General features: G+C 38.6%; 1 protein-coding gene across 2 annotated transcripts in view; it reads left to right on the forward strand.

Moving 5' to 3' along the window:
* Nucleotides 1-21,644, forward strand: part of PCDH15 (protocadherin related 15) — a 648,893-nt gene that overhangs the window by 201,017 nt on the left and 426,232 nt on the right. For both annotated transcript variants that reach the window (XM_042459844.1, XM_042459843.1), the window contains one exon: nt 10,876-10,994. In XM_042459844.1, the coding sequence (XP_042315778.1) occupies nt 10,904-10,994 (91 nt within the window). In that variant the 5' untranslated portion in view covers nt 10,876-10,903. The remainder of the gene's footprint in view (nt 1-10,875; nt 10,995-21,644) is intronic.

Below are 21,644 nucleotides of genomic sequence, written 5' to 3' on the forward strand. Positions count from 1 at the left end.
ATGACAAACTTCTCAAACTGACATTAGTTGGACCTAAATTCTCTTTCCCTGCCAGATCCAGTATAATTGGCAAGCCCTGGAAGAAAAGGTATCAGGTATGGCAGAAAGGCATTACATAGCAATTTCTTGCAGATTAGAAATACAAAGATGGTAATATCTTGCCTGAAATAGAGGAATGAAATGTTTGGTGCAGAATAGGTGGGCCTAAAGGCTGGTGTTCCCCCACCCATTGATTTGTATGGCAGTTGTCCAAGTCTTTCCAGATAACAAGGGAGGTATTGGGACTGTCTTTCATCTTGAAGGAACCAGTAATAAAATGGGTCAGTGGTGACAACCACCATGCTATTCTCTGCTAGCCTCAGGGTCTGTTTTGAAAAGGACTATTTCAAGGAATGAACCAGTCAATGGAAATTTAACAAATTAAACCATTACAAGTATCAGTGTAAATGACAATGAATTAATTTCCCAGTTTCTATTGCTTAACATTAAGTGATTTGATTTTTGAACACAAACTCTGCAAATGACAGCCTCCTTGAAAGCAGGCTTAGCATGGCCTTGATTGATGTCTTCCAGTGCTAACAAAGAATCTATTGTATGCTGTCTTTGTTTGTTAAAGTTGTATTACTCCCTCATTTAAAACAGATCAGGATGGCCTACAGACGTTTTCACTCTCATTCCTGCCCCCTCACTTCAGAACAACCATGTAAAGTAAATTAGGAGGAGACTGACTTGCCCAATGCCATGTAGCTGAATACAACTGCCTCAGTCCAAGCTGGACTAGAACATTGCTTCAAGCAATTTGGTAATTCCATGTTTCACGGATTGTATTTTGTACCTGAACAATATGCAAAGGGGTGTTGAAAAGTTCTCAGCCCAGCCAAGAAGGGAGCCAAGAAACGTTCATGCTATTCCACATATCCATCCCTAATTTTTGTGCACTTGGCATATCATTCCTTAATTTTTTTTAACCCTTCCAAAAATAATTCTGATGTCTGGTCAATGAAAGACTGCTCTGTTGCAGCTACCGCCTCTGAATCATTCAAAAGTTTCCTTCCTATAAATAGTCAAATAGGAAATAGTCAGATGGAGCAAGATCTGGCATGTATGGTGGATGGTCTATGCACTCAAACCCCAAATTCTTCAAAGCCTCCACTCTTTTTCCAGCCTTGTGAACAGTTACATTGTCCTGTAAAAAGAGAACACCTTTCTGCAGATTTCCTTGCCATTTTTCCTTCAATGCCTCCTTTATTTGGCACAGCAAATTAGCATATTCTGCATTGACTGTATGGCCCTTCTGAAGATAGTCATCAAAATACCTGTTTATTCCAAAAAACAACAACAAAAACTGTGGCCATGACCTTTTCTGCTGACCTTTGATCCTTGAGTTTCTTCGGTGATGGAGAACCCAACACTGCAAGGGATATTTCCAGATCATAATGATGTACCCATGTTTCATCAACAATGACTAATGGTTTATATTAAAAAAAAACAACTAGACCACTCAAACTGTTGCAAAATCAACTTTGAGGTATCCATTTGATTTTGTTTCTGATCAGCATTCAAACATTTTGCACCCACTTGGCTGGCTGCTTCTGTACATCAAGCTGCTCATGCATTATAAACCAGTACATTCCTGATATATCTCTCATGTCTCAGCAACTGTTTTAGCTGAGATCTACCAATCTGCCAAATGGTCATGAACAACCTCAACAATTTGAGGAGTTGATACTGTTGAAGGCCTTCCAAACATTGCAGCATTTTCAGTGTTTTATGCACCAAAATGTCCATGATAAACGTTGGTGCACCACTTCTTCATAATTGAGTATGATGGGTACTTGTCTCTCAATGTTTGCATCATAGATTCATGGATTTCCTTTGGAGTTTTCTTCTGCAGTAACAGGAACAGGAACTTCATGATGGTCTGGACTTCAACACTTTAAAATTCCATACCTTTCCTTGGCATTGTTCCATAAATGATCTGGGAAGAAAAAAAACCAGAAATTAGAGCTGCAAATTGACAATTTACACTGCAAAAGGACACTAGTTCAAGCTACAGTGACAAATGTATGCTCAAGAATATGGGAAGTGGGTTGGGCCAAGAACTTTTCAACACACCCACACCGATATCATTTCCTCTCTGTTTAGAAGAGTAAGGCCTGGTACAGTTTAGAAGAAAGGGGCGGCCAGAGGCCGTCCCTTTCTCTTCCAGATTGTTGCTGTAGCAACCGCATGACTACGACAACAATCCGCTGCAAAAAGGAGTTCTGAAATGGAGCTCCTTCCCGCAATGCCACCAAGGCGCCATTTGTGCCCTGGGGCATCACGGTGATGTGTCTTGTGCACTGTGGCATTGGACATGTTGCGCACACCGTATGGTCGGCACTGCATCAAGATGGCACCGCCCATACGTATTAGGGTTTGGGAGCGTGCGGTTGCTGCGTGCTCCCAAACCCTAAAATTGCCGCTGCCACACCACAAAGCACCCATTTGTACCAGGTCTTACTAAAGTTTTTTGAGGGAAAGTTAAAATGTTTAAGAACTTTATGGAGTTTTGCATTTACAGCCTATGACTCATTATAGCCTGCAAAAAATCATTCTGGTGTAATTTTTTCTTACAACCTTTTAACAAAATAAGCTGACTCTAAGACATTACCAATTCTCTGACTGTCACTGAAGTAATATTCTATTCTGTCCCTAAGAGAGACATTTCCAATTTTGTGTCTTTGGAAAGCAGCCCTCATATTGCAGTGTGTGTGTGTGTGCGTGTGTGTGTGTGTCTAACATGAGTAGACATTGTTCAGTGTTTTTGTGCACAATATTTAAACTTTTACCACTTTGGAATATAATCCCTACCCACTCTGAAAATATGCACACCTCATTTAGAATGTCTTTCTGTTTCGTGTTTCTGATAGTACTGAAATTTGTGAGGCTGTGCTTGTGAGACCTTTGTTATCCAAAGTGTCTTTACACTGTATTTTCGTCCAGATTACTTGCAGGTTGAGAGCAGGAGAAAAGCATTTATGTGGATTTTCCTAAACCAAATAATGATGCCTTTCCTCTATAATACATTACCTTACATTTGTGTAATAATTTGTGGGAAGCATTGCCACTAAGATATCAGTAGCAGCTGGATTTAGGGCTGAAGGCTAAGACAGAATTTACAGTTGTTTTCCCCTTAAAGCATCCTTTCTTTAGAGATGGATAGCAACACTCTTGAAGTCTCATAAAGAAGGACTTGCAGAATGTTTTCATTGGAAATCTCTTTTAAAAACAAGAGCTTGTGAAACTATCCATTTAACAGAACTGTGAAGAGGAGGAGGAGGATTGGTGGAAACTTCATCATCATAATACAGAATGTGTCCTCAAAATAGGGTGACATTGTGTTCCCTATGAAGCAGAGAGACTACAATGCGTGAAGCCAAAAATACTGCCTAGGGGAAGGTATACATCACTACCTGCATGACTTCTGCCTGCAAAACTGTTATTTCCCAGTGTTCATGCCCCAAACCTTCATTCTCTATAATTTCCCATTATCCTCTGATAATAGAACTCTATTTTTCTGAGAATCCTTTTCCTAATATATGTTAGGTAGCCTTTTGCATGGATGTGACAAAAAAATCTGATTGCAATATTTACCACACCAAAAAGTTTCCATTAAAATATCTACTATTAAACTCTTAGGGGTTCATTGAGAGGAAAGAGAAATAAATTTCACACTTTATTGATGCTGCTGTCTCTACCACCATGAACTGAAAGGACTTTAGATGAAATGTAATTCATTCTTTTTACATAATGGGGAAAAAATACAGTTAGCATTTTGAACCTGACAATTAATATAGTGTGTTTTGATCTGTCGTTCAATATCAAAATTATTACGCTGATGAAATTAGATATTGTAGTGCTATGCTTATAACAGAGACTTTCTTACCCAGAAGCTATGACAATAACAGTCAGACCTCTCTACCCACAGATATTTTATGCATGGATGCAAGCATCCACCACATGAAAATAGTCAGAAAATATCTAAATTCCAAACAGCACACCTTGATTTTGCTATTTTATATAAAGGTCTCCATTTTATTATGCCACTGTATTTAATGGGACCTAAGCATCCACAAATTTTGTATCCACAAAGGAATTCTGGAACTAAATCCCAGCGGATACCAAGGCACCACTATACACAGAAGACCTGGTGTGGAGGGAGGGTATGTCAAGCTAGGCTACCCCCCCCCCCATGGCAGATATGGAAGGGTTGAGGGGATATTATGTATGAATTAAATTGCAGGGAAGAAAAGTCCTAGGGCTGTCTAGAGGGACAAAAAGAGAAGGATCTTCAGTTGAGGCAGATGCAAGTGACATCACCCCCAGATGACTGTTTGGACTTGTCATGCCAATTGGCTGATACAAAAATCCCTGCTCAAATGTTTACCAGATCATGGGCAGCCTTACTTGAGCATTTGCTGGTATTTTATCAGGGGTTGTGACTCAAATTCCTCCTTCATCCATGGATTCAGCCAGTGATCCCCAAGGAAATACAATATTTCAGCCTTGGCTCCCTGGCAGTAAAATGCTTAGGACAGAAAAGAGATTATAAAATACTTTTTCATATAGCCATAGCAAGCAATAGCAACTTGGTACTTTTTCATATCAGGATTAGCATGTACCTGATCACTTTTAGATGACTACTAAAGCAGAAATTTGACCTTCTGTGCACTTTGTATTTGGAGTCAGTAGCAAAGGGCATATCTACAGTACAGAATTAAAGCAGTTTGACACCACTTTAACTACCATGACTCTAGCCTAGAGAATCCTGGGATTTGTAGTTTGGTGAGGCATTCAACCTGGTCTGTCAAAGAGTCTTGGTGCCTCACCAAACTAAGAATCTCAGGGATCATTAGTTTTAGTGTGTGTGTGTGTGTGTGTGTGTTGAAACTAAATGTTGCCTGCTCATGCAAAAGTGATGATTCCCAAACATCTTATAAATATCAGATCAATAGTGCCTAGAGATGAATAAATGTGGAATTCAGGAGGAAATTCAAAGTGACCTTTTTTTTTTAAAATCTGTTAACCTAAGGTGAAATATATTTATTTATTTTATGATGGAGGAAAATAGGTCTTGTTAATAGAGCTCTGGGAATCAGCATAATGTTGCGATTTGAGCATAAGGCTATGACTATGGAGAATCGCTGCTCAGCCATGGAAACCTACGGTGGGACCTTGAGCAAGCTGCAGTCTCTCAGCCCCAGAGGCAGGGAAAGGCAAACCTCCCTGTGAACAAATCTTGCCAAGAAAATCCTATGATAATTTTTTCTCATCTTAAATCGGAAACAGCTTGGAAGACAGACAACAACAACAACATTAACAACAACAACAACAACAACAACAACAACAACAACAGATCTTTGAAACTGAGATTGTCACACTTGAAAATCGTGATATGGATATGTCTATTGGAACATTATTTTAACCAGGAAGGTCAAGTCACAATCCATTTTTTAAAGAACAAAATCTTGTATTATTTACATAGCCTAATTTTAGGAGTACATGCTTATGAACTCTTGAATACTATTTAGAAATTTAGCTTGTTTGGCTGCCCTGGTGACACAATGGTTAAATGCCTGTCCTGCAGCCACTTACTCACAAACCACAAGGTTGTGAGTTCAAAGCCAGCCAGGGCTCTGGTTCGACCCAGCCTGGCATCCTTCCATAGGTGGCTAAAATGAGTACCCAGCTGATTGGGGGCAATTAGCTTACACTTTGTGAACTGCTTAATACATACTGTAGGTAAAAAGAGCCATGTCTTCCACAAAGAACCTGGCAAAAAAGGAACAGTAAAATACCATTGTTTTTGCCGTCCCAGTTCAAAACTGCACTGGTGGTCAAGATTGAGGCTGGGTGTGGCCACTGACTGCATTTTTCAGCCCATCTGTTTCAGGCTTCTCTCAGGTCCAAAACACACTGCAGAAATAATGCAGTTTGATACCACTTGAACTATCCTGGCTCAGTGCTGGAGAATTGTGGGAATTGTAGTTTTATGAGACATTTCTACAGTGTATTTGGGACCTCAGTTTCCTTCATGTGGAAAGCTAAAGGATATAGTGCATTCCATTCCGAACTCCTATGCTTGTGAGGATTATCATGTGTTGTCTCTGTTCATGATTTAAAAAAATAGCATTTTCTTATAAAGTGATCTTCATCTTCATAAAAGCAATTGTTGTTGGAGGTTTCCTAAGTCTTCCATCACTTATTGGAATCTAAGGTCTCCCTATCTGGAGACGTTCAAGAACTAGGGGTTTAAAGAACACTTGAACATTTCCAAAAAGTGACTGAAAATCCTATTTTTGAACATCAAGCAACCCTGACAGGAAGAATCCTGCACTGGTCAGAATTTTCACAATTTGTGACTCAGTTCTGCACAAAATTCTCATATGGTGGTTTTGTCCATAAAATAGCCTTTTCTGTGCAAGGAGCATCATTTTGTGCACAGAGGATGATAACACTGCCATTTGGGACATTTCACTCAAAATTCACACTTGGTTTATTTGGACTGAAAACAACTTTTTCCATGGAGAAAATAATATTTCCACAGATAAATATTTTCTTCCATAGAAAACAATGTGTTCCGTGTAAAACAACCACAAGTGAATTTTGTGCAGAACAAGTCCTGATTTACAATTAGACTTTGAAAACCATGTGCTAAGTCTTTCTCACAGCAGGAAGTGAAGTACTAAAATTACTTGTTGCTTCATTTAAGAAGAAAATCAGAGACAAATTACATTCCTAGCATGTAAATCATTAAAAATGAGTATCTTTTCTTTACCTCTCTATAACACAGCAGCAAATATGAATACAACACACACACAAACACACATACATATTCTGAAAATAAAATCAACAAACTTACTTGATCCTTTAGGGAATTAATTTACTCTAAACTTGTTGATCATATCTACAGACATAAGAAAGCACATGAGATATAGCACAGTTTTTTATTTGTGGAATGTTTTCTCAGCATCTCCAGTTCCTTTAACCTCTGCTATAACAAACACAGTGAACAAACAAATAAAATACTTTATAGTTTGGAGTGGCTATTTCTTTTTCTCATAGGATTGACCTTTGATGCTGTGGTGCATTTGAGAATGTCACAAACAGCCAAAGTGTGTCTCAGTTCAAGGATGTGAACAGATAAAGAAATAGATGAAACTTCTTATGTCCATACGTGCCAAAGGCCAGAACACTTGGACTCAAGATATATTGGAGAATGAAAATAGATCAGAGTCTGGCAATCAGAAACAAAGATTTTTCCCAAGGTCTTGTGATGGATTGAAGGGAGGGAGAGTAGACTCTCAAGTGGAGTAAGGGTTCAGTTACAGGTATTTTGAGAGAAAGACAGAAACAACATTGAGGATGGATACATAAGGAGTGTGAAGCAGGAGGTTTTCACTGCTTGTATACCCAGTGCATGCTTAGATTTAAAAATTTTGTATGCCATAATATATTATCTTTAAAACACTAAAATACTTTTTTCCCTCTTCCTTTTTGCTGGATGAAATCTAGTAGTTGATGTTCAATGGTAGAAGAGTAAAAACCAGCAGGAGTGGCAGGAGCAATATCCCCTTCCCACAGCCCCTTGTCCTCCAGAGGACAGGAAAGTCCTGTAGAGATCATTTTCAAGTACATCTGAGGGGAGCAAAGGGAAGGGAAGGAATGTATTTTATGCTGACAGTAGCAGCTTATTGTGCAGTTCCTAACATATCTACTCTGAAATTTATATTAGGTGCATTATGATAATACAGATATAGTATGATTCAAAGATATAGCCATGTGAGTCTGTAAAATCAGTACGTAGAGAGATCTTTTAGCACCTTTGAGACTAACTGAAAGAAGTTGGCAGCATGAGCTTTCATGGACTAAAGTCTACTTTTTCAGATTCATTTGTCTTGCTACTAAAAGATTCCACAACCAACAACAGGAGTGCCATGATTCCAGACAGCAATATTATAAATTTATCAAGACACCTAAAAAAAAAAGGCCAAATGCATCTGAGGAAGTAGACTTTAGTCTACGAAAGCTCATGCTGCCAGTTTCTTTTGTTCAGTTAGTCTCAAAGGTGCTACAAGATCACTCTACATACTGATAGTATGACAGTATAACATAATATATAAGCAATAAAAACCCATTAAAAAGAGGAAAAATGCATGTGTTTTTAAGTGGAACGGTTGATATAAATTGTTGTAATGTCTGAGACTAAACTCAGGTTTTAATACTTTGAACTGACTTAGATGCTTCTGACTATAACCTTCTAACACCATCTTGTCAAAGTTTTTTTTTCACAGCCTTTATCTCATTCATCTGCATTTCTTTTTTTAAAAGAATCTGGTTTTTTGTTGTTTTTTTTACTTTGAATATATCATACTAGTTTGCCAGGAAAGCCAACCTGGGCATATTTGCTTTATTTCTTGAAATGATTGAGCCAACTGAAATGATTGTATTCCTCCAGACAACTCATGGCTTGAGAAATCAAGAGCAATTCTCAAGTTCCAAAAGACATGCTTGCCAGTTCCTACTTTTCATGGATATGACTAGCATCCCATTAAAAAAGAGCTATTTTCTTTTGACTTCAAAGAATATAGAGAGACTATGAGAGATCCAAAGAGGAGCTTTAAAGTCTTGACATGATACTATTGTTTGTGATGTAAATAAGTGCCAAAGACGACACTGCAAATTCACAGATAAGAAAAAGTTGACTTCTGGAAGTAAAATGATAGCAGTAACTTTAATGATTTCAGATTGAAGGCAGAACACAGGGTTTTGATGTTGAAGGCTGTTAAGTGCAGGATAAGAAAAAGGGAATCTTTCTTGACTTGAAAATGAAAATAAATGTTGCTTTATGTGACTGTTACACTGAAACATAATTGTGGAACAGTGACAGTGAGTAAATCCGCTGGATTAGATGGTTTATAAGGTTAAATCCACAGCTCTGTGTTACTATAAATAATACCTTGAATTTGTTTTAATACGAGCATTCAAGTTTTGCTCTTATTATTCACTTTTATTGGTCTTACTATTCTTCAGTTGTATTTTTTTTTAGTGTACCCTTAGCCACACAGATTTTTTGCAAGCATAATTTGGCATTTTCTTCTTTTTTCTAATTTAAAGCAATACATTTGTACAGGCATTTACTATAAGGATAGGCCAAGCTTGTTGACTTAGGCAATGTTATTACAGTTGGACAAAGGAATCTATTGTTTTCCAGATATTCCTAACTGCCATGCTGTCCCAGCTTTTGGAGTACTTCAGGTTCCCCATCCCTTGTTTATGACAACAATGCTTCGCCTTTATGTCTGTCACATTTTAAGTTTTTGATGCATTTTATGAACATTTTATCTGAGAGCAAACAAATTAATACTTGATCCAGACAAGACAGAGGTGTTCATGGTCAGTTGTAAGGGACATCAGAGAACAGGGCCATTGCTTATGGTAGATGGGGCTACCCACCCCCACCCCCCCAAAAAAAACTCAGGCTTGCATTGGGTGTGTTCCTGGACTCAGCTCTCAGCCTGGATGCCCAGGTTGCAACAGTAACCAGGAGTGCATTTGCACAGTTAAAACTAGTGCAGCAGCTGTGCCTGTTCCTTGAGATGTCAGATCTGGCTACAGTGACATACTGGATGCCTTGATTACATCCCATTTGGAATACTGTAATGCTGCCTTTGTGTGCAGCTGCCTTTGGAAACTTCACTGGGTTCAAAAATGCTGCAGCCAGAAACACTGAATGGGGCCATTTATGGAGAACATATAACTCTCTTGTAAAACAACTTCTCTGGCTACAGGTTCATTTACGGCACAATTCAAAGTGCCGGTTATGATCTATAAAGCCCTATATAAAGCTTAGGTCCATACTATCTGAAAGACCGTATCTCCTCGTACAAACCTGACAGAGTTCTAAGATCTACAGGGGAAAGCTTGCTGTTGGTCCCACCACCATCACAGGCTCACTTGGTGAAGACATGAGGGAGAGGTTTTTAATGTATAAGCAAGGAAGATTCTCACTGGGATGTGTATTTTATTTTACTTAAAATAAATTTTTGTATGCCTTTTAATTGATTCTGTAATGTTTTAATATAAACATTTTTCATTGCTTTTTTAAAAAAATGTACAGTATTGTTAAGATTTGTAAATTGACTTTCTTTGGTCCTACTCTCGGAGGAAGGCAGCATACAAAATAAATAAATAAATATTGTTGATCCTCACAATCCTGTTCTGTAGACCATTATTATTACTACACTGCACATGGTCGTTTCTTGTTGAATTATCAATATTCTGGAATCAAAGTTCTTTCAATGTGGATATTAGCACATAAAATGACACTATGGCCTGTTACAGACTGCCAAAATAAAGCTGCTTCGGGTCTCTTTGGAGGTATGCTGTTTAAATGATGCATGGGTCCTAAGAATCCGGAAGCTGCACCAAAGCTGCACTCCAGTGCTTAGGAATGTAGTGTGGCTTTGGCGCGACCTCCAGACTCTTAGGACCCATGCATCATTTAAATAGCATACCTCCAAAGAGACCCGAAGCAGCTTTATTTTGGCAGTCTGTAACAGGCCTTAGATTCAGAAGCCATAGACTCAAGTCTATGAAAGCTCTTCTTTCAGTTAATCTCAGAGGCATCTGAAGAAGTAGATTCAAGTCTACAAAAGCTGATGCTACCAAATTCTCTCTTTCAGTTAGTCTCAAAGGTGCTACATGATCCCTATGTTTACTGATTTTCCAGACTAATATTGCTATGTATTTGAATTGTACCCAAGTTAGTACCCAAGTCATTTAAAAGGTGATTTCCCCCCCCCCCTCTTCTCTCTCCCTTTTCCCCTTTAGATCTGCCTTGACTGAAGTGTGACATAAGATGTTACAGCAGCTTTGCTTCTCAAAATGGTTAGCCATAGGGATTGCAGCGTCTGTTGTCTTCATAGATTGTTTGGCCCAGAATGATGATGGTAAGTCTTTTTTTCAATGTGCTACATAATTTCACAGGGAATTTTTTAAAAAAATTTAAAAAGTGTTTAGAACAACACAATATTCACAGCACAATGTATGCCATATGTTAAGATGATCTCAATCTTAACATATGGCATACATTGTGCCCGCAAATAGGACAGTCCCACAAATTACTCTGTTCAGATATTGTGAAGCCAACCCTTCCAGATTTACCAGATTAATAGAGAACAGTTAATAAGTTTAAGTATACCAAAGAGTTCATAGTTTTTACTTGCAATGATTCCACAAAGCAACAGTATTGTCTTAAGTATGGTATATACAGGAATGACAACATAATAAATAAATGGAATAGTTTTACCTTTGAATTAACAAAATATGAAAGCTGTGATTTTCTATATCAGATACTGTGCAACTGTGAGGCCATTTTCAAATTGATTGAAGCATTTAATTTTGTGACATCTGGATTTTGATGGGGCACTAGTTGTGATAATGCTTAGTTTATGTTAAATTGCTGGTGGAATAAAATCTTCAAACCCTTTCCAACTGAATTGTGAAAGACCAAATGCAGATAATTACACTTTTAACCCAGCTGTGCAGGAACAAATAGAAATGACAGCAAATTAATAAAGATGTATTCCTTTCAAATAGGTGTAATTTAGAAAGTGAATGCTGGTTAATATTAGTAATTTATTCTGATTTGCTAGCTCCCAAAATTCAAATGTATCAAACTATAATGACTGGGTAAGCAATACAGGAAGCCATATCTGGCTGTTTGTGAATCCTAGAGAGTACATTACATATATTTAAAACCAATATTTCAGTGTAATATATTCAGAGCCTCTCGTCACTTCAGCCAGCTTTCAATCCTTATCTCATGCAAACTGCAAAAGGAAGTTATAGTTCCCAGACTGTACACAGAACAAGAACTATAAATATGGTGTTTTTTATACTTAAATCTCTAGATCAGGTATAGACAACTACAAAGGCTCTGGGGGAGCATATCCACCCCATTATCCGCCACTCCCAGTTAATGCTGGTTGCACACAATGATTTTTTCTGAAACTGAAGATAGAAGAAAATAGGCAGCAGGGACCCCTTTCCCCCAGAAATAGTTACTTCAAGTAAAACAATGTGCCTTTTAATAGGAGAAATGTGTCCCCTGTTCCCCCATGATATTCTTGCATAAAAGCTAGACAATGCTACTATTAGGTGGACCTGTAGTTGATTGATGGAACACCAAAGGTGCTCACAAATGGCTCCTCTCTGTTCTGGAGACAAGTCACTAGTGGGGTGCCACAGGGTTCTGTCCTATGCTATTTAACATCTTTATCAACAACTTAGATGATGAAACAGAGAACATGCTTATTAAATGACACCAAATTAGGAAAGGTAGCTAAAATTCCAGAGGGCAGAGTCAAAATTAAAATTTAAAAACCTTGAGAGATTAAAGTTGGGCCAAAACTAACAAAATGAATTTCAGCAGGGAGAGTTGTAAGGTTCTACACTTAGGCAGAAAAAAATATTAAAGGTTCAGATATACAAAAGGGATCTAGGAATCTTAGTACACCAAAAGCTGAATATGAGCCAACGGTGTGATGCAACAGCTAAAAAGCCAATATAATTTCAGGCTGCATCAATAGGAGTTTAGTATCTAGATTAAGGAAAGTAATAGTACCATTCTATTCTGCTTTGGTCCAGGGATGTAGCTAGGATTTTAGGAAGGGGAGTGGGGTCCAGACTAAGTGCCACCATTATAATGGGGTTTGGGCGCGGCGGTGCAGCAGCACACACCATTCATTTTTCTAAAGGAAGGGGGGGTCCGGACCTCAAGAATCCCCCCCCCTCTTGGCTACGTCCCTGTTTGGTCAGACCTCACTTGGAATACTGTGTCCAGTTCTAGGTACCATAATTCAGAAAGGATGTTGACAAGCTGGAGCACGTACAGAGGAGAGCAACCAAAATGGTGAAAAGTCTGGAAACATGCCATATGAGAAGCAGTTTAGGAAGATGGGTATGCTTAGCCTGAACAAGAAAAGTTAAGAGGTGACATGATAGTCCTGTCTGAATATTTGAAGGAATGTCATATTGAGGATGGAGCAAGCTTATTTTCTGCTGCTCCAGAGACTATAAAGATTATCAGAGCAGCACTTACCATAGGATAGGCACTGGTAAATTGCCTCTAAAACATTGAGGAAGCATGTGTGTGAATGCCTAGTGCACTTCTTCAATGTCAGGGAATCGTCGGTTCCCCTCCAGTGTCACTGAATTGTTTGGGGAGAGGGAATTTCCTCTGAACAGAAACTTTGTGTTCAGAGGAAATTCCCTCTCCCCGAACAATTCAGTGATGCTGGAGGAGAGCCGAAGATTTCCTGACATCGAGGAAGTGTGCCAGGCTTTCACACAACACGTGCTTCCTCAATGTTTTAGAGGTGATTTACCAGCACTTAAGCACTGTTCTGATAATCTTTTAGGACATGAAGCAATGGATTCAAACTACAGGAAAAGAGATTTCACCTAAATATTTAGAAGAACTTTCTGACAGTAAGAGCTGTTCGACAGTGGAATACACTGCCCCAAAGTGTGGTGGAGTCTCCTTCTTTGGAGGTTTTTAAGCAGACTCTAGATGAGCATTTGTTGGGAGTGCTTTGATTGTGTATTCTTGCCTGGCAGGGGGTTGGACTGGATGGCCCTTGTGGTCTCTTCACAGTGATTCTGTGATTTTATGAAGACACAGTTGTCCATTGTGGTGATCGTATGTGGGTGGCCTCAGAGACTGAGGGTCACACCAAAAACCTGCAGTCTGTGGACTACAGAATTCCCACTCCTGCTCCACTCCTGATGGAGGATCATATTGGCTGTAGGCTTGAATACAAGTAATCTATAATCCATATAATTCCAGGGCAAATTATCAGACTGATTTTCTTTTGTTTTCTGGGTGATAGTTTACATGTCAACAATGCTGGAGTAACTTCTGAAACTGCACAGAATAGACAGCCATCCTCACCCCACTGACCTGTCTTTCTGACTTTTACGCTTCCTTTGCTCAGCTTCTGTTATGTTTATTTTTGTTGCTAAAAATAAATCCTACTAGAAGATTGCTTCTGTGAGGATCACTTTACTAGAATGTATTATAGCTTTTTTGTTGTTGTTGTTTTGCCTGTTGTATTATTTTACTAAAAAAAGATTGCATTGCTATGTAGCTCTTGGTGGGGTTTTGTTGTGAGGTGATTGTTGATGTGTGTCTCTGTGTTACTGTCTATCAAATAAATGTTGTTAGTTTTTAATACCATTTTTATTGTACATATCTTTATTGAAATCCTTCAGGTTAAAACTGCCATATGTGTTCATCAACAGCTGTAAAGCTTAGAAGGCATTGAACCAGTTTTTTCCAATATGTCACTCCCACACTTGATCATGTTTAGTACTTTGGATGTTTAATTCCACAAATTCCACTCTAAATAAATGTTTGATGCTATTTCTTGACTTAGTCTCATATCACAGTCCACTTTAAAAACCATCTTCTTGGCCTAACATAGCCAAGTTGATTTGTGCCAGCAAAACAGCTAAATCAATGGAACTTACTGACCAGTGATCTCAGTAAAAAAACTGCTGTGACTTCATAAGACATCATCAGATGTTATTATGGAGAACAAGAAAAAAACAAGACAGAGGATAGAAGATGAGGAGGAGACTTTGTGGGATGACAAATATATAGCCTATCATACTAAAAATGACATGTTTGGCTAGAATAGATAAACGGATGGGGAAGGTTTTGACTGACTCAAAATGTAATCCTGGTGGTAAAGGTATTTTCATTACTGATGGGAAACTGAAAATTGATATGCAATCTGAAATTACATTAATTACTGCAAAAAGTCTTGAAAGAGGGAATTGTGTATGCTTTTGACTGAAAAATGGCGTCAATAAATCTGTGTATTATCAGCCTGGGCTAATATTAATTCACAGGGTCAGCAGAATTAAAGGATGTGAATGTGGCTATGTGTCCATGTTCTGGAAGAGTTTATTCCTGATGTTTCACCAGCATCTGTACCTGGCATCTTCAGAAAAATTCTGAATCCAAATTCTGAAGACGCCAGCCACAGATACTGATGAAACATCAGGAATAAACTCTTCTAGAACATGGACACATAGCCCGAAAAACCCACAAAAATCTATAGTGTGGCATATTACTATTGTTTTGTTTGTTTGTTTGATAAAATGAGAGTTTATTATGGGTACCAAAATCCATGGATGCAAAGTCCATGGATACTGAGGGCCAACTGTATTAGAGTCTTGTCTCCATATTGCTTGAAGCAGTGGTGTCTGTATACAAGAATGTATAAGAAAATGGCTACACTATTTAGAGGACAATAGCATTACCAGAAAAATGACGTACAAGCTAAACAGATGTCAGATAAGAAAATAGATGGGGAGTTTTTAAAATTATATGTGTGTGTGTGTGTATAAACATACACATGCGCACAAAGATTTATTTCATATATCCTACCAGCATGACACAAAAAGTATTGAAAGAGTATTGCTTTCAGGTCAGTTTAGAAATTCAAACCTCACACTTAATAATAGCTTTGTAGATTTGCAGGTTGTAGCCATCCCCCCATCACTTTATCTCCCTACTGCTCCTCAACATGTTGTAATCACATTATTCTCCTTTATTTTTTTGCTTGGTAATTTGTATTGTGAAAATAATGTTATACAGTACATTTAAAAACACATCTATATTTGAAGAGTGCAGGCTGTATTTTCTATTAATGTATTCTAAAAGTTATTTAATTAATTTGTTGTCTTCTCTATGGTAACTAATAATTTATGGTAATATGATCTCTGAATAGTTTTCTTTTTCATTAGCCTGTGGACAGATTAACATCTGTTGCAAAAGACAGCATCTCAGGTTAAATTATTTCACCAGCATTTGGGAGAGGCTTTTTGGCCTGTTATATTTACCACTGTGAACATTAACCTGGGGGAAAAACTCATCATTAATAGGTTTCAGCCATAAGAACAACAGATCCAGTCTGATCCGTATTTTTTAAAACTTGTTTTTGTACAGAAATTCTGGAATTCTGTTCTGGATATATTATTTCTAAATTATTTTTAAAATAACAAATGTTTACCATCTTAACTGAAGAAATGCATTTTCTGGGATACACATTAATGTAGACAGGTCAATATATTTGATCTTTATTGTTCTGAAAAACAAGGAAACTATCAGGTTAAATACACTTTGAAGGAATGGGCTGCATCTAACTACATTAAACTGACTCTGACATAGATTTTAAGATTTGTGCCACTAAAAGGTAATGTACCTTACTTTATTGTTGTTTCAAACTTTATAGTCACATGAACTGCAAATAAAGTTAAAATTAATATAGTGGGTCCACCAGATTGGTAGGCTAGCCATCCATGGACTTGAGCGACAGCAGATCACCCCACCTCATTATTGTAGCCATGTCAGTGCAGATGTGCACCCATTACTGCCCATTAACTATAATGGGGCTTGAGCATGCACATTCTTTTCTCATCCGCAGGGAGGCCCAGAACTAAACCACTGCAGATGCAAAGTAAACACTGTAGATACTTTAGCCCAAAGAATATTTACAGAGAACATACACTTTTCTTTTAAAATACAGGTACAGTGGCTTGGACTGGATGGCCCTTGTGGTCTCTTCCAACTCTATGATTCTATGATTCTAGGTACACAGTGAGAACATAAAATCTGTAGATGAAAATGAACCCTCCAAAAACATAATGTAGAAAATGCAAAACAAAAGTAGTTATAGTGGTTAGTCTCTATAGATTATTGGCTGGAATGCCTATAAATAGTTTAAATATATATATATAATTATGGCCTGCCCCCACCCCCTCAACTTATGTACTTATTATTATTATTATTATTATTATTATTATTTAAAAATGTGAACATTCAGCTGTACAAAATCTTCAGCAAAATCCCAGGGATTTTCACAAAGCCATTATACTGATTTGAAGGGAGCAACCTGCAGGTTGGTAAATATACCCGATAGAAATTATGGCATGCATTTTTTTTTCATAGTCTTAAAGAGTGATTGTTTTATAATGTGAGAACTCAGAAAAGTGCATTAGTCTTTCAGTTGGTGGTCACTGTGATAACTTCTCTTCCCGGAAGGATAGAAGAAGAAGGAATAGGGGGAGCCTTCCGGTCCCAAGGAACTAAATGATATGTACCAAGTGAACTACTTCTGTTTAAATATATATTGGATGAGTTTATTTTAGAGATATCAGATCAATTGTTTGTGTGATTTGTAAATTTATATGGATGAGTTAGTAAAGCTTTTTTAAACACACACACACACACACACACACACAGAGTTCTCTTCCCCTCTAGCTCCCAAATGTGAAATTTCATTGGAAAATGAGTGAATATTATCCTATCCTGTTGAAATATGTTGAAATACTCTTTCTTATTGAGGGCAAGAAAAATTGTGAATTTTCATTATATCCTTTTGCATGTCATCTTTATATGTTTTTAGGATGATGGTGAAATTCAATATCATATTATTATTATTAGTAGTAGTAGTAGTAGTAGTACCATGCAGGCAAAAGCATGTGCAACACTGGGATGATGACATTTATATATCTTATTAGCTTTCTGCCATAATGCATGGCTTCTAAACACAGGGTCCTCAAATTGTTACTTTTAAAAGTGATCTTTTACATGTAATCTTGTCCCTACTTAGAAGAAATGTTAGTGCTGTCTTCCTTCCTTCCTTCCTTCCTTCCTTCCTTCCTTCCTTCCTTTCTTCCTTCTTTGTCTTTTCTCTGTTTTATGGTCTTTTTCTTATATCTTCATTACAGATAAAATAATGTGGAAGGTTTTTGTTATTTTTTAATTTGATAGGACTGCATTCTTTGCAATCATAAACTTAGCTACATTACTGACTTAATAAAATCAATCACTGGAGGCATTTTTTTTCTTGTCTTCCTTTTCTCAGGACTATCACAGGAATCTCTCTTACAACTTCTGAAATAATTTCTGCTTTATACTAAGAGAGAAATTAATACATGGCCAGATCTGCTGTTATTATGTTATTACATTTTTATGAATAGGTCAAAGCACTAAAATTCTGGAGGAAACACAAAATTATAGAATTTCTACAGCCATAAAGTAAATTCCACACAAATTAACAGAAGGCTAATGGCACATCTGATTGCTTTATGTTACTCTAGTTTAATTGTTGGTATTTAGAACTAGTCCCGAATCCATTGGAAAGTGTGGTTTGCCACACATCTGTTTTGCTTGCGGTGTGCCATTTACAATGTCATATTTTCTACTGGTCAGTATTACAACCAGTACATTAAACTTTGCATTAGTGAAATAAAATAAGCCTTTACATGATAGTAAAAATAGCCATACCCATTGTGAATAATAGGGCCATCTGAAGTTTAGGAAAAAAGAAATCTATGCGATGTTACTTGAAGCAGTTTGTTATGTTATATTACTTATATTTAAGAGCATGTATCCAGAAGACTTATTATCAGTGGGAGTCTTATATTAAGTCATAACGTTGCAAGGAGGTCCTCAAAGACAAGTGATATTTGGACTTGGAGTACTCAAACAATATCCTTTCTGCTGCCCTCTGTATTAAGAAGGAATCCTGTAATGATGGCCAGCAGATGACTGTTAAAAGAGAGGAGAGGAAGTCAAAACTTCCGCAAGACATACCCAGGTTCTACTTAAAATAGACCTAGATTTTTTTCTTTCAATCCTGTTCCTGTTGTTAGAAGAAAGCTTTATCATTCTGACAGTTCAATCAGTGTTACACCCAATGGACTTTTGTTTTCCATTGGGAGTATTTGGGGACACTGCGTCATTGAAGGGATGCTGAAGTGGCCTAATTTCAAAAAATGTTACACAAGGACTGCTGCATTGACACTCATGTGATCATTTGAGGTTAACTTTGGTGAATTATTTGAAAAAGTGGCAGGTGGAGAATTTGAAAGATTTTTGCACATTTTCAGGGTTGGAGTTGGGAAAGAGATCTGCTAAGAGGCTGTTTATAAAATCTTACATTACATTTGTTCAGCATTTGTAGGGTTTGTTTCCGAGGTGAACATTTGTGTATCCACATAAAGAACGTTATGATTATACAGATGTAAATATGAATATGTTTTAACAACTAAAACACTTAACTCATCTTGGACATCAATATTAAATATTAAAATAATTTTGCATACTGCATTTAGCGAGCAACATCATATGACAAATGATTTATATAGCATGTGTAGCCAAGGCAACTATATATACTTTAGATCTTAATAGCCTTTTCCCCAGTAATGGATATTAATCAGTCAGAGGTGGGTTATTTTTATAGTCTTTAATGGCTTTTGTTGATAGATGGAGAATTATTTTACATATTATCCTTCACAGAGCTGCCAAAGTGAACAAGCTTTATTATTCTTAAGAGAGGCTTTGAAAATATAGATTATACTACTAGAGAATTTGTTTTCACAGATGTCTGTACCAGAAATGTTTAGGCAATGAAATGACAGATTACTTCAAATCAATATGTGGAATTCATCTACCAGTTTGCATAAAAGCATGCTGCCCATAATGCCTCCTTGGTTTGCAGAATCTGCAGTAATAATAGAAGCTCCTATTTGTTAGAGTCTCATCTCAGGGTCTGAAGCAAGAATGGAGAGTCTCTAGCATGTAGTCTACAAAGTCTTCAAGGACTTTTTATGAACACACATTTTTATCAGAAAAAAAAGGTCAGATAAGCCCAGTCTGCTGGGAGCTACCATTTCAAGATTTCTGAAGTGCTTTGAAGTAATGTGTCACAAAATTAGGTCCCCATTGCCTTGCCTCTGGACTCAAGACTTCTCCCCAGTTTCCAACCCGCCTGTGTGATATTTCAGATAAACAAACACACTCAGTATTAAAATATATATAATATATATATATATATATATATAAAATTTTATTTATATGCCGCCCTTCCTACGATCAGGGCGGCTCACAACAGGTTAAAACAATCATACACAATTAAAACACAGTTAAAACAAGACAACAGTAAAAAGCCCCATAGCCCAGCCTCTTGGCCACGAAAGAGGAGGGAGGCCCACAGGATATTTATTCGGGGAATGCCTGCTGGAATAGGAAGGTTTTGAGATCCTTCCTAAATTGGGCCAGGGTAGTGGACGAGCGGAGCTCAGTGGGCAGTGCGTTCCAAAGGGCTGGGGCAGCTATGGAGAACGTCCTCCGAGTCGTGGAGACTAACCTGGCCCCAGGCACCTTCAGTAGCTGCTGCCCAGACGTTCTGAGGGTGCGAGGCGGAATGTACGGGGAGAGGCGGCCCTTTAGGTATCCTGGGCCCAAGCCATTTAGGGCTTTATAGGTAATTACCAACACCTTATATTGGGCTCGGAAGCGAATGGGCAGCCAATGGAGATCCCTTAAAACCGGTGTTATATGGCTGGTCCTGGGGGCACCAGTGACCAGCCGGGCTGCCATGTTCTGCACCAATTGTAGCTTCCGAGTTTGGTATAAGGGTTGCCCCATGTAGAGTACATTGCAGAAATCCAATCTCGAAGTTACCAGAGCATGTACAACAGTTTCTAGGTCCCTCTGGGCCAGGTATGGGCGCAGCTGGCGAATCAGCCGAAGCTGATGACAGGTGCTCTTGACCGTCGCATTCACCTGAGCAGTCAGGTGAAGCGACGAGTCAAGAAGCACGCCCAGACTGCGCACGGAGTCCTTCACAGGGAGCGTGACCCCGTTCAGGACAGGTGGAACCACCGCCATTCCTGGACCAGGAGAACCTATCACTAGTACCTCCGTTTTCTCTGGATTCAATTTGAGTCGGTTTTCCCTCATCCAGCCCATTACTGACTCTAGACAGGCCATGAGAGGAGAGATGCCATCCCCAGTCACTGCATCAGTCGGAGACATAGAGAAAATAATTTGGGTGTCATCAGCGTACTGATAACCCCGCGCCCCATGTCTCCGGATGATCTCTCCCAGCGGTTTCATGTAAATGTTAAATAGCATGGGAGACAGAATGGCCCCTTGAGGGACCCCAGTTTTAAGGGGCCTCTCGTCGGAGCACACGTCTCCCAGCTGCACCATCTGGGACCTCCCGGAGAGGTAGGACCGGAACCACTGGAGCGCAGTGCCCCCGATTCCCACCTCTGCCAGGCGTCCCAGAAGGATACCATGGTCTATGGTATCGAAAGCCGCTGAGATGTCCAAGAGCACCAAGAGGGACACGCTTCCCCTGTCGACGCTCAGACGGAGATCATCGACCAGGGCGACCATGGCCGTCTCAACCCCGTAACCCGCCCGGAAGCCAGTTTGAAATGGGTCCAGATAATCCGTTTCATCCAAGACCGCCTGAAGCTGGATCGCAACCGCTCTCTCGATCACCTTTCCCAAAAATGGTAGCAGTGAAATAGGCCGATAATTGTTATGTACCAGGGGGTCGGGGGAGGGCTTTTTTAGGATCGGTTTTACAATGGCCAATTTAAGATCCGATGGAAATTGCCCATCCCTCAGAGATGTATTAATTATCCGGTGTAACAATGATGTTACTACCGGTCCCCCCTGGGCTGCTAACCACGAGGGGCAGGGATCAAGGGAGCAGGTTGTTTTCCGA

The sequence above is a fragment of the Sceloporus undulatus genome, chromosome 3 (genome assembly GCF_019175285.1).
Source record: "Sceloporus undulatus isolate JIND9_A2432 ecotype Alabama chromosome 3, SceUnd_v1.1, whole genome shotgun sequence".
Lineage (NCBI taxonomy): Eukaryota > Metazoa > Chordata > Lepidosauria > Squamata > Phrynosomatidae > Sceloporus > Sceloporus undulatus.